The sequence below is a fragment of the Mustela nivalis genome (genome assembly GCF_964662115.1).
Source record: "Mustela nivalis genome assembly, chromosome: 11".
Classification (NCBI taxonomy): domain Eukaryota; kingdom Metazoa; phylum Chordata; class Mammalia; order Carnivora; family Mustelidae; genus Mustela; species Mustela nivalis.
In genome coordinates this window covers 100,682,062-100,693,488 of record NC_139030.1, presented here as the reverse complement: position 1 = coordinate 100,693,488, position 11,427 = coordinate 100,682,062, and the positions used below count along the sequence as shown (strand labels likewise).

The window sequence follows — 11,427 nt, the reverse complement described above, 5'->3', positions numbered from 1 at the left end:
TCAGGGTCCTGGGATCGAGCCCTGCATCAGGCTTTCTGCTCAGTGGGGAGCCTGCTTCCCTTCCTCTCTCTCTGCCTGCCTCTCTGCCTACTTGTGATCTCTCTCTGTCAAATAAATAAATAGAATCTTAAAAAAAAAATGGTAGGAAGAGAACTTGTGTCTACCTTGGGTTACACAATATGTCCCTGTTTTATACATCGAATGAATGTTTCTCTCAAATTATTAGCAGGCAGCTTACAATTTTTTGTACAATTTTTACTCTGTGGTGGTTAGAAAGTATAGAAATTATTCCCATCATGGAGTTTAAAGAGGGACCAGGAAGCCAGGGGACAGATCAGTGTCTGGCTGGACAGCCCCAAAGCTTAGACTCCAAACAAGATTCCCTCTTATGAGGGGAGGACTTCCAGAAAGTCACTCTGTCCAGCATTACTGTGTGCTCATAGTGGGGAGAGAATTCACCCATGCTCTTAAGTATAGAATGGAATTTTTGGTTAAATGGTACTTTCTATTTACTGAGCACATACTATGTGACAGACACTGTACTCAGTGCCTTACATACATCACCTATTTGTTAATTAGACATCATCAGAAAAATATTTAATGAAAATCAAAAGAAAAACTGTTCCTACAACCACACTAATGACAGTCATAAAATATTTTCTCTTCTTACTCTAATGTTCAGTGGTTCTCAATGATCAGGAGCCACATAGCTTTGATGAAGAGCATCTGCTCCTACATCCTCCCTTTGAAACTGAAATCACCGCTGCTCTCATCACCCTCCACAGGTTGGTTCCTACGAAGGTTTCTCACTTTTGCCCCCAGTCACTGTTCTAGCCAGAACAGTGATTGATTTCTTCCATGTTATGAAAGATCCAAAAATGTGTGATTTTTATTTTTTCCCCAGCCTTCCTATCTCCCCCACCATAAATTTAAAAACTTGCAATGACCGTGAGCACTCCTATGAATAAAATGAAGCCCTGAGCAAATGCATAGCTATATTTGAGACTCCCAAAGCAAACCCTTCAGAAAAATCTAAAATAAATAGATCTTCAGTCCCCTCCTTCCTGAACTAGGCAGGCCGTGAGGTCATAATTTATACATAAAGAGAGAAAGGAAGCAGGGAGTCATCACTGACTTTCTCCTTGGTATGGTTCTAGAATATTCTTTATTGTCTTTTGTATTTTCTGCTTTCACACCTGACCTGCACCACATGAGAAATTAGCCCCAGTCTCTGAGCAAGTCTTGGCAGGTCTCTTCTTCTTCCAACAAGTCTAGGGGGCCGGATCTTAAACACTGATTCTCTTTGGCCCTTTCAGCCTTTGGACACCAAGTTTTTGTTGGCCAGTCTTTAACCTATAGCTTTAAGCTTTGCACTGTAGGCAAACAAGAGCCTATTAAAACAGGCTTTGACCTAATTATCTCTTTTTTGGTATATCTTTCCTACTGGCCCAGAGATCATTGCACATCTCTCTGAGCATATGAAAAAGCAAGCAACAAATTTTGTTCAGCTCTTACTATATGCAAGGGTGTTATGGGAAGTACGAAGAATCATGAGATGTGGTTCCTACCTTCCAAAGACTTACAGTCTAATTGGAAGTATAAAACACAAGCAAATGAAAAAACAACAACAACAAAAAAAACCCACAAGCAAATGGAAAGAGACTTAGTGATGCAAGGTCATGCTGATTGTCACCTACACAGCCTATATTTTTTTAATTATAATTATTTTTATTAACATATCATGTATTATTTGCCCCAGGGGTACAGGTCTGTGAATTGTCAAGTTTACACATTTCACAGCACTCACCATAGCACATATGTCCATAACCCCACCGCCCTCTCCCTGTCCCCTCACCCCCCAGCAACGCTCAGTTTATTCTGTGAGATTAAGAGTCTCTTATGGTTTGTCTCCCTCTCGATCCTATCCCATTTTAAAAAAAAAAAGATACACAGTCTATATTTTTTAAAAAATCCTTTGTTTTGACTTTCTCGTACAGCTTGTCTTTGGTACTTACGGTAGGTAGCCATGGATGGTTCTATCAACATTCCCTGTACCCTCCCCCCAGAGCAAGAGACTGAAAAGCTAAAAATGTATTTTCCTTGACTCTCCTGCAACTCGATTTGCAAGGTAAAGCGAGGATAAGCAAGGCTGGGGAGATAGGAGTGTTTGGAGGCCTTCACAGGGCCAGACACAGATCTGGGGTCCAGTCCCCAGCTCTGAGGCTGAAGAAGGAGTTGGGGTGACCTTGGTCACATCAGCTTCCCGGCTGCCGGATATTAACCAGGACATAGCTTCTCAGGAATAGTTGCTACTACTCTGTTGCAGAAATGGGGTGACCAGCAGGCCGAGAAGAGGACCGAATTTGAACAAGAGCCCGTTTGCCTCTGGTTTGTCCTGTGGCTTTGTGCAAATCATTTAATCCCTCTGTGCACTGATCTCTCCTCTGTGGGTAACAAGGGCAACATCAATGACTCTTCTGGGAGGCTGCCCTGCTGGTGCACACAGTTCCTGGAAAACACTATCATACTGCCCTTTATATATTTTTTTAAACTTTTTTTTATTAGAGAGAGAGAGAGAGCATGAGTGGGGGTGGGAGGGGCAGAGGGAGAGAGAGAATCTCGAGCAGACTCCGCGCTAATCAGGGGGCCCGATGCTGGACTCAATCCCACGACCCTGAGATCACAACCTAAGTCAAAATCAAGAGTCAACTGCTTCACAGACTGCGCCACCCAGGGGTCCCCATACTGCCTTTTAAAGGGGGATGAGGATGCTGACACTCTCCCACAGGCCACTTCCCCAGAAGGGCATCCATTTACCCCCAGCACTTTGGAGCAAGGGACAAATTCCTGGAGGCTGCGGGGACACGGCCATGGAACAACATCTCCCTTCTTTGTTTCATGTGGTTCCTATTTATTTACAGAGTGCCATGGTTATTCATGATGCTTTACAAACCATAAAAACAAGGTCTCCACCCTATAGAACTTACAGTGTAATTTAAACAGACATGCGGCATGGGCTGACAGGTCGGGCGCGCCGGGAGATGGTGTTGGTGGTATATGACATGGGTGTGGAGGGTTTCTTCTTGAGTTATAAATACTTTCCAGTTACAAGGGCCTTTCATCTGGGATCCCCAAGCACTTTAGAATAGCAATAACCTCGATTGCTTTCTAAATGCACTTTCCATAAACTGCTGTGGGGTCTGAGTAAATGCTTTTAAATGTCTATTAATTGATCGGTACATCTGTTCATTGTCCATATTAAACAGCACGGATGTAAATACGACAGTTTAGGAGAGGCCTGCTGTGGTCTGGGCTGTGGTCTGGCTGCTCACTGGTTACAGCCCCTCAGAGGCCTGGGAGCCTTGCCACGGTGTGGGGAGAGCTGGACGGGCCCCTGGGAATTTTGTTCACTCGACCTGGACTCAGCGAGGTCACCTCCTGGAGTTGACCGCATAGCGGTGACTTAAGGTTTCTAAGTCAGGTGAGCTCGGAGGAAGAATTTCCGCTGGAGCAACCTGGAGTCATTCCTCGGCTGACAGTAGTGGTTCTTCCTCGGGTCTCAGTCGCTCAGTCGCTTCCTTCTTGTGTTCCTTACTGTCTTCCGCGAGGAACGGCATTCGCAAAACAGTGACATCTGTATTTTCTTGCAACTGGAATGGAGTTTCCTCCTTTATGTCCCAAAGACCGATTAAGCGGGTGATTATTCCTGATGATTTGATTAATTCATTCAAATCCAAGAGAAGGTTGGCCTGGGCTGCAAAGCCCTGAAAGTCCTTCATTCTATCCATCCTTTCTACTGTTCTCCGAGTTATCTTTCTAAAACCCAGATGGAATCCCATCACCCTGCCGGCTTTAAAAAAGCTACCTGAGTGAAGTATGTCAATTATCTGTCAATGAAACTGGAAAATTTTAAATTAAAATTTAACATTTAAAAAGAAAAAAAGGGGGGGGCAGCTGGGTGGCTCAGTGGGTTAAAGCCTCTGCCTTCGGCTCGGGTCATGATCCCAGGGTCCTGGGGTCGAGCCCCGCATCGGGCTCTCTACTCAGTGGGGAGCCTGCTTCCTCCTCTCTCTCTGCCTGCTTCTCTGCCTACTTGTGATCTCTGTCTGTCAAATAAATAAATAAAATCTTTTAAAAAAATTTTTTTAAATAAACATTAAGAAGTGAAATAAATTTAAAAAAAAGAAAAAAGAAATCAATTCTACTAGAATTCACTCACTCAAATCTATTGTAAAAAGAACCATGTTTTACTACCCACTGCAAACACAGCACAGAAGTGGCTAAGTAAAGCAGTGTTTGAGACTACAAACACTGTAGTACTTTACACAGTCTTTTATTACAGAACAAGTCGAACTAATGTCATACAAGCTACTCAGAACTACTATGTTTTATGATAAAGTCCATGTGATTCAATTTTCAGTAATGGATCGAGGCTGTTTCTTCCTTTGAAATTCAAAATAAATTTCATTATGAACCTGTGAACCACTTGAGGAAAACAAATACAATAACAAAGTGACCACTAATGTCCTTTTCAAGTCTGAAGTTCTACGAAAACACGAAGGTTAGGAAATGACCTGTGTTTTCATGACCAAAATGTTTGAAATGATACCACTAAAAATGTCTAAGCGATCTAGTTCTGAATCTAATAATTTCTACGTTTTACTGGCTTTACCTCAAAATCCCTTACATCTATTCTTTCTGTCCCTCTCCCACTCCCGCATCTCATAAAATAAAAGAACAAACAAAGAAACCTGAAGAATAAAGTCCAAAGCGCCTTCGTAGGGCACGTGTGGCCTCCATGGCCTTGGCCCACTGGCCTGGTTCTCCAGCGGCCTCTCTCCCCACACGACCTGTGGCTTTTCCCTCCTTGCCATACACTGCTCAGTTCATCAAAGCCCACCTTTAATATCCCTCCTCTTCGTAGCCCTCTACAAGGCCCACCACCACACAACACCCACCCCACCTCTTGTCCTGGAGTGCCTACTTATCTCCACTTCCATTGTCATATCTGTCACATGTGTCTTATCTGTCACACGTGTCATATCTGTCACCCCTCTCAGGTGCTGCTCCATATATGCCTGTCTTCTCTACCCGGCTGGGAGCTGCTGTTCCTTCTTTTTTTTTAGTTTTATTATTATTGTTGTTTATTATTAACGTAGAATGTATTATTTGCTTCAGGGGTACAGGTCTGTGACTCATCAGTCTTACACAGTTCACAACGTTCACCATAGCACATGCAATGTCCATCACCCAGCCACCCTATCCCTCGGAGCCCCCTCCCCTCCAGCAACCCTCAGTTTGTTTCCTGAGATTAAGGGTCCCTTATGGTTTATCTCCGTCTCTGGTTTTGTCTTGTTGCATTTTTTCCTCTCTTCCCCTATGATCCTCTGCCTTGTTCCTTGCATTCCTCATATCAGTGAGCTCAAATGAAAATTGTCTTTCTCAGACTGATTTATTTCACTTAGCATAATACCCTATAGTTCCATTCACGTCACTGCAAATGGCAAGATTCGATTTTGATGGGTGCATAACAATCCATTGTATATATATATACCACATCTTCTTGATCCATTCATCTGTTGATGGACATCTGGGCTCTTTCCGTAGTTTGGCTATTGTGGACACTGCTGCTATACACATTGGGGTGCAGGTGCCCCTTCAGATCACATATATTTACATGTTTGGGGTAAATGCCCAGCAGTTCAATTGGTGGGTGGTTAGGGTCTGCTGGGAGCCTCTTGAGGACAGGGGCCATGTATAGTGATATATACTAATATATGTTATATTATATAATTAATTAATAATATATCATTAATATGTATCTCTCTCAGTAAAGTTTTGTGGTGGGTCCCTTTTGCATATCAAAGGGGCAGAAAGGGGAAGAGAGGGAACAACTATAGCTTAAGAGCCCTGTAAACTCTCTGGAACCCTCATTTTGTAGGATTTTTGTCCCACCTGCAGTGAGGAGCTCACTCCACAGTAATGCTGACCAGTCGCCTTCAGATTATAAAGGGATAAATTCAGCTTTTTGTTTTCTTTTCCTTTTTAAGATTTTAATTGTGGTAAAATATGTATAACATGAAATTTATCATTTCAGTCATTATTTAAATGTACTATCCATTGACATTAAGTACTTTCATGTTGTTGTGCGACTATCACCACCAGTCTCCAGAACTTCCTCATCTTCCCAAACTGAAGATTAAACATTAAACACTAACTTTCCCTTCCTCCCTCCCACCTTCCCTGACGAACACCATTCTACCTTGAGTCTCGGAATTTGACTATTTTAAGTACCTCATACAATTGTAATCCTGTAATATTTTCCCCTTTGTGACTGGTTTATTTCACCTAGCATAATGTCTTCAAGTTTCTTCCATATCGTAGCATGAATCTGACTTTTCTTTCCTTTTCAAGGCTGAATAATATTCCACAACTATGTCATATTTTGTTGCTTGACTAATTTCCACATTTTGGCTATTGTGAGTGATACTCACGGGGTGAAACATGGGGTTTTTCCAATATGTCTCTGAATCTCTGCTTTCATTTCTTTTGGATTATAAACCCAGAAGTGGGATTCCTGGATCGTATGGTATTCATCTTATTTCTTATACTCATCTTAAATTCTTATTTAAAGAATTGTCATACTGTTTTCCACGGGGGCTGCACCACTTCGCATTCCCACCAACAGTGCACAAGGGTCCTAATTTCTTCATCTCCTCACTAACACTTGGTATTTTGTTTTGTTTTGTCTTTGAACAATAGCTATTCTAATGGGTACTGCAATGGCACCCACTGGTTTTGACTAAATTCCATTTTGAACCTCTGCATCCAATGTTCTAATTGTCCATGATAAACCCAATCTATTAAATAGCATGACCCGTATTTCTTCCTCGGGAGACTTGAGCCTGCCTCCTCAGAAAGCCACGGAGAAAGATCTAAAACCTAACTGGGCCTGAAGCCTGTTGTACTTCTTCCTGGAGGTCAGTAGGGGGCACTCTCACAAGGTGACCCTGGAAGTTCAGTAGACTGATGACAGGGCAGGATGGTTTCTAGATCAAAGCTGGGTTCTAGATCACCAGCAAAAGTGTCTTTTGGTTTCCTGAACTTCTTACTGCGTCCTGCCCTCATAGCGTCAGCATCAAGGAGAACCAAGCAGCCCAGGCCATAGCCCTGTTTCTCAAAGTGGGTGCTACTGGTACGCGGAGGGGGAATATTCTGCATCATGCAGGACAGTTGTGGAAAGCACCTCCCCGCCCCTTCCCCCCACATCTCTTAAGAGATTGGGAGTTGCCCAAGTGAGACAGACCTGCAAAAGAATCTGGAGATTCCCAGTATCCACACTCACCCATGCAAAGCCACTACTACCATAAAAAAGGCCTCATGTCCAGTTGAGAAGATGCTGCAGCTCAGCCACGGAAAACGTCACAGGTTGCTTTAGGTGACCTAGACGACTCCTCCGAGTCTATCAATGGCTGGTTGACAGTGAAAAGCTAGCCTATCAGGAGAAAAGGGAAGACAGCTCTAAAAGCAAGAAGAGTACTGTAACAGAAAAAAATACCCCAACATCGCTGTGGCTCCTGCAATCAGGACTTGAAATCTGAGCCCGGTCCCTGAACCGTCCCTTTGACCTTCCCTCCCCCGCAGTGTGTGAACACTGCCCTCAGCAGTCCCTGCCTTGCCTCCGCTGGTTGAAGAGACTTCAAGTCCCTGTGCTACCATAGCAACCAGGAAACAACCTCCGCTCACAATGAGAAGGATGGTGCAGTGGCCCAGATCAGTATGCGCACGCGGGCCCGTAACAGAGCAACAGGACAGTGGGACAACAAGGGTGCAGGCGAAGAAGAGAGAGAGAGAGAGAGAGAGAGGGGTTGCTGGAGGAGGAGACAATCCAGAGCTTGAGATCAGTCTGGATTTTGCGGTTTATTTTTTTTCTCCCGACAAAGACACACACTGTCTAAACTGTGTGGCTGGTTGTTATTAAGAAGCTGCTGTACGAAGGAAAAATGTATTTCATAAAAGGCCCAGTGTTTGTGGTCTTCTCGGGCTCACTGCTGAGCTCAGGAAATCTTGAGGTGTGACCAGTTTTCAGCCTTCAAAACCAAGATGAACGGCCCTTGAGGAGGGTGTCAGAAGGGAAACATGTTCACGCTCTCCCTCTTGAGCCGGGGACATGGGAAGTTGGTCCAGAACAAACAGAAGCTAGAAGTCTATTTTGAACCAGAGGTGAGTCTTACAGCTGAATAAAGGCATATTTGGGGAGTGGGAAGAGAATGCTCTCTTTTTCCATTTGGGGCTGAACCATGCGTGTTTTGGTTTGGTCTGTTGGTGAGGTTGGCGGGGCTGGGGGGTGGTCGCGGGTAGATGTTCCCTCTTCCCTTGGTTAAAATCAAGAAAACAAGGAAGTGTGCTTGCACATCAGTGTTGCCTCTGGGACGCTCTTCCTTCCCCTTGAGCACTCACTTACAGCCTCATTTGCTTTAGACCGAAGGAGATTCCAGACTGTTTAGAATTCAGGCGGTTTGGTTCAAGACCAGAATTTCCACCTGGGTCCTGGGCAAGTTGATGGCCGTTTGGTTTTTAGAAGTTGTGCTCTGTGGTTGAAAGACTGTGTATGTTCGTGCCATTTCAATGGCTTCCTTGAACTTTCTGGAATTCAACCCAGAAGACTCATTACTTGACATAGGCAGAAAAAATAAAAATAATTTTTTAAAAAAATCTCATTTTAGAAGATTTTAAAGAGGTGGCAAAATTCCCTTGTACTGGAATTTTATTTCATTGAATCCTGCTGGGAATAAGCAACCCAGTGGGGTTCTTTGAAAATGTTTGGATCACACAGAGACTTCCATTGTCATGGTAGCTTGTCGTGATATTTGACCTTTGCTATATTAAAAGACCTATAAAGTTTCAAAGGACCTCTGTGGCCAATGGCATTTACTTACTTACAAGATATGCAACTACTTTATAGGGCCCTAAATAGCCAAATTAGGTCATGTTACATGGCATCTGGAATGCAAAGAAAATCTCGCTGTGTAGAGTGATGCTTGGAATGAACGGTTTTCCCCTAGTTAAACTGCCAGCAAGTCCAGTTCTAATTTCAAAGTTATCTGCTGCCCTTGATAATTGTGACTACTTACTTGCATACCATACATGTTAACTGGCCTACTGAAGCCTCCAGGCATGAACGGGTCTGCTAAAAATTCTATGGTGGTAAAACGGAACCCTGCCCGAGGTTCTCCTGATTCTGAGATGTGGAGAACAGAATCCATTGCTCAGAAGAGTGGTTGTGTCCTGTGACAGCATGGAAACAACTCACGGAAAATCAGTCACTGCAAAAAGATCAAACACCTTGCACAAGGGCTGTGGCTATGGAGGGGCCTTAGATCGAGGTGGTTTCTTTCCCCTGCAGGATTACTTGAACTGGAAGTCCCCAGAAGATTATGTCCTGGTCAGCAAACCACAGGAGGAGGGCAGTGTCAACCAGCACACCTGGAGCCTCTTTCTCCCTAAAACCTTCAGTACCAGGAAGGGGGCCCTGATCCTCTACTCGGAGGGTTTAGCCATAACAGCATGGACACCGGAGGAGAGGAGAAAAGGCCCCCACCACCTCAAAGGCCGCAGGAAGAAGCCGGGTATTGAGCTGCACACACTTCAGGACCTCAAAAAAGCCATCCTGGCCTATGGAAGGAGACAGGTAGGCAGAGCAGTCCTGGGTTTGAGGAAGGCGCTGGCCTGTGTGTCTAGGACTCCAGCTGTAGCTTTGGCCATGCCTTCTCAGACCCCAGGGAAGGTGCGAAACCCTAAGATCTCCATTTCCTCATCTCTCTGATGGGATTGTACTCTGGGCCCTCTGGGCCTCACAGAGTTGTCATGGGGCTTAAACAAGATAATGTATGGGAAAGGGCTCTGGAAGCATCCGGGGCAGTGGCTACCACCGTCTTGTATTTTCCTTTCCATTAGAGTAACACAAAGTCCTTTTCAGCTTCAGACGGACCCAGGCCAGCAGACGTTTCATCAGAATCCTTGAAATCCTGCCTCATAGCCACAAGCATCATCATCACACCTCTGATGTTTTTGGCTTTGTGCAAAGGAGAGGAGGAACATTTTAAATATTTACCTTGAGCCCTTCAGCATCTGCAGGAGAAGTTAATGAGTCGTTCCATTCTGAATTTAGTACTAAGAGAAAACCCTTATTTTTCTGATTCATACTTTCTAATGTCTTATGAGATGTCCACGCGGTCCCTGACTGATATGCACGAGCCCTTTGGCTGAGGCCGTGAGAGAGTCTGGGAAGATGCATTGCTTCGCTTTATACAATTCTAGGTTACCCCCTAGTTTTTTGTTTTTAAGATTTTATTTATTTATTTGAGAGTGAAAACACAAGAGAGAGCAGAGAGTTGGGAAGGGAGAGGAATGGAGGGGCAGAGAGAGAAGCAGACTCCCTGCTGAGCAGGAAGCCTGTTGTCCGGCTCGATCCCAGGACCCCGAGATCATGACCTGAGCCGAAGGCAGACGTTTAACCAACTGAGCCACCCAAGCACCTCGATTATTCCCTAGTGTAAAAGTCTGCTGGCTTCTCATTCCCCACAGGCTGAAGTCATTAGCTTCTTAGGCCAGGCCCTCCCCGCTGACTTTCTCTTCCAAAGCTAGCCGCACCTGCTGGTGGTTCTTACCACCACGTTAACTGTGAACCCCTCAAGAACCCACCTGCGAAAACAGCTCACTGTTCCCCAAACACTCTGCACCCTCTTCTGACTGTATGCTTTTGCATCTGCTTCTATGCTCCTGCTTACCCTACAAAGTACAACTCAGATACCATTTCCTCACTGAAGTGTTCTCCCATGTCTCTAGGCAAAGATCTCCCATTGCTCTCTCCTCTGTAAACATTCCCATAGTATCACGCATTGCAATGTATCTCTCTGTCCATCTGCTACTATCTCCTTGAGGGCAGGGACCGTGTCTAAGTTCCAGAAAATAGTGAGTACCCATAGCTGTTAGTGGAATGAATAAATCGATCATGTAGGGTATTTTCAGTGTTTCTTCCATCATCTCCCAGTATCATTACTGGGTAACTTATCACCTACTCCTCCCTAGACAGAGCTTCCAAAAGCAAAGATTCCTGTGCCTCCTTTCCTTCTTTCAAAATACAGAGAAGTGTGTGTGTGTGTGTGTGTGTGTGTGTGTGTGTGTGTGTGTGTTTTAAAGATTTTATTTATTTATTTGACAGAGAGAGAGAGAAAGAGAGGGAGAGAGCAGCAGAGGGAGAGGCAGAAGCAGATTCCCCGATGAGCAGGGAACCCGAAGCAGGGCTTGGTCCGAGAACCCTGGGATCATGACCTGAGCTGAAGGCAGATGCTTAACCAACTGAGCCACCCAGGTGCCCCAAAATACAGAGAAGCTTCATGATGTGACCAAATGCTCATTGTCCTT

At 44.6% G+C, this 11,427-nt stretch overlaps 1 protein-coding gene across 6 annotated transcripts in view; it reads left to right on the top strand.

Moving 5' to 3' along the window:
- Positions 1-7,738: 7,738 nt before the first annotated feature.
- The window catches only part of KIAA2012, a 101,856-nt gene continuing 98,167 nt past the window's right edge, over positions 7,739-11,427 (top strand). For 4 of the 6 annotated variants that reach the window (XR_014300112.1, XM_082688858.1, XM_082688859.1 and 1 more), the window contains exons 1-2: positions 7,739-8,223; positions 9,407-9,691. Coding sequence is in view for 5 of the 6 variants with exons in the window: in XM_082688858.1 (XP_082544984.1) it covers positions 8,140-8,223; positions 9,407-9,691 (369 nt within the window). In the remaining variant the exon portion in view is untranslated. Of the gene's footprint in view, positions 8,224-9,406; positions 9,692-11,427 lie in introns of those variants that run through there. The other 2 variants (XM_082688860.1, XM_082688861.1) reach the window with 2 other exon arrangements.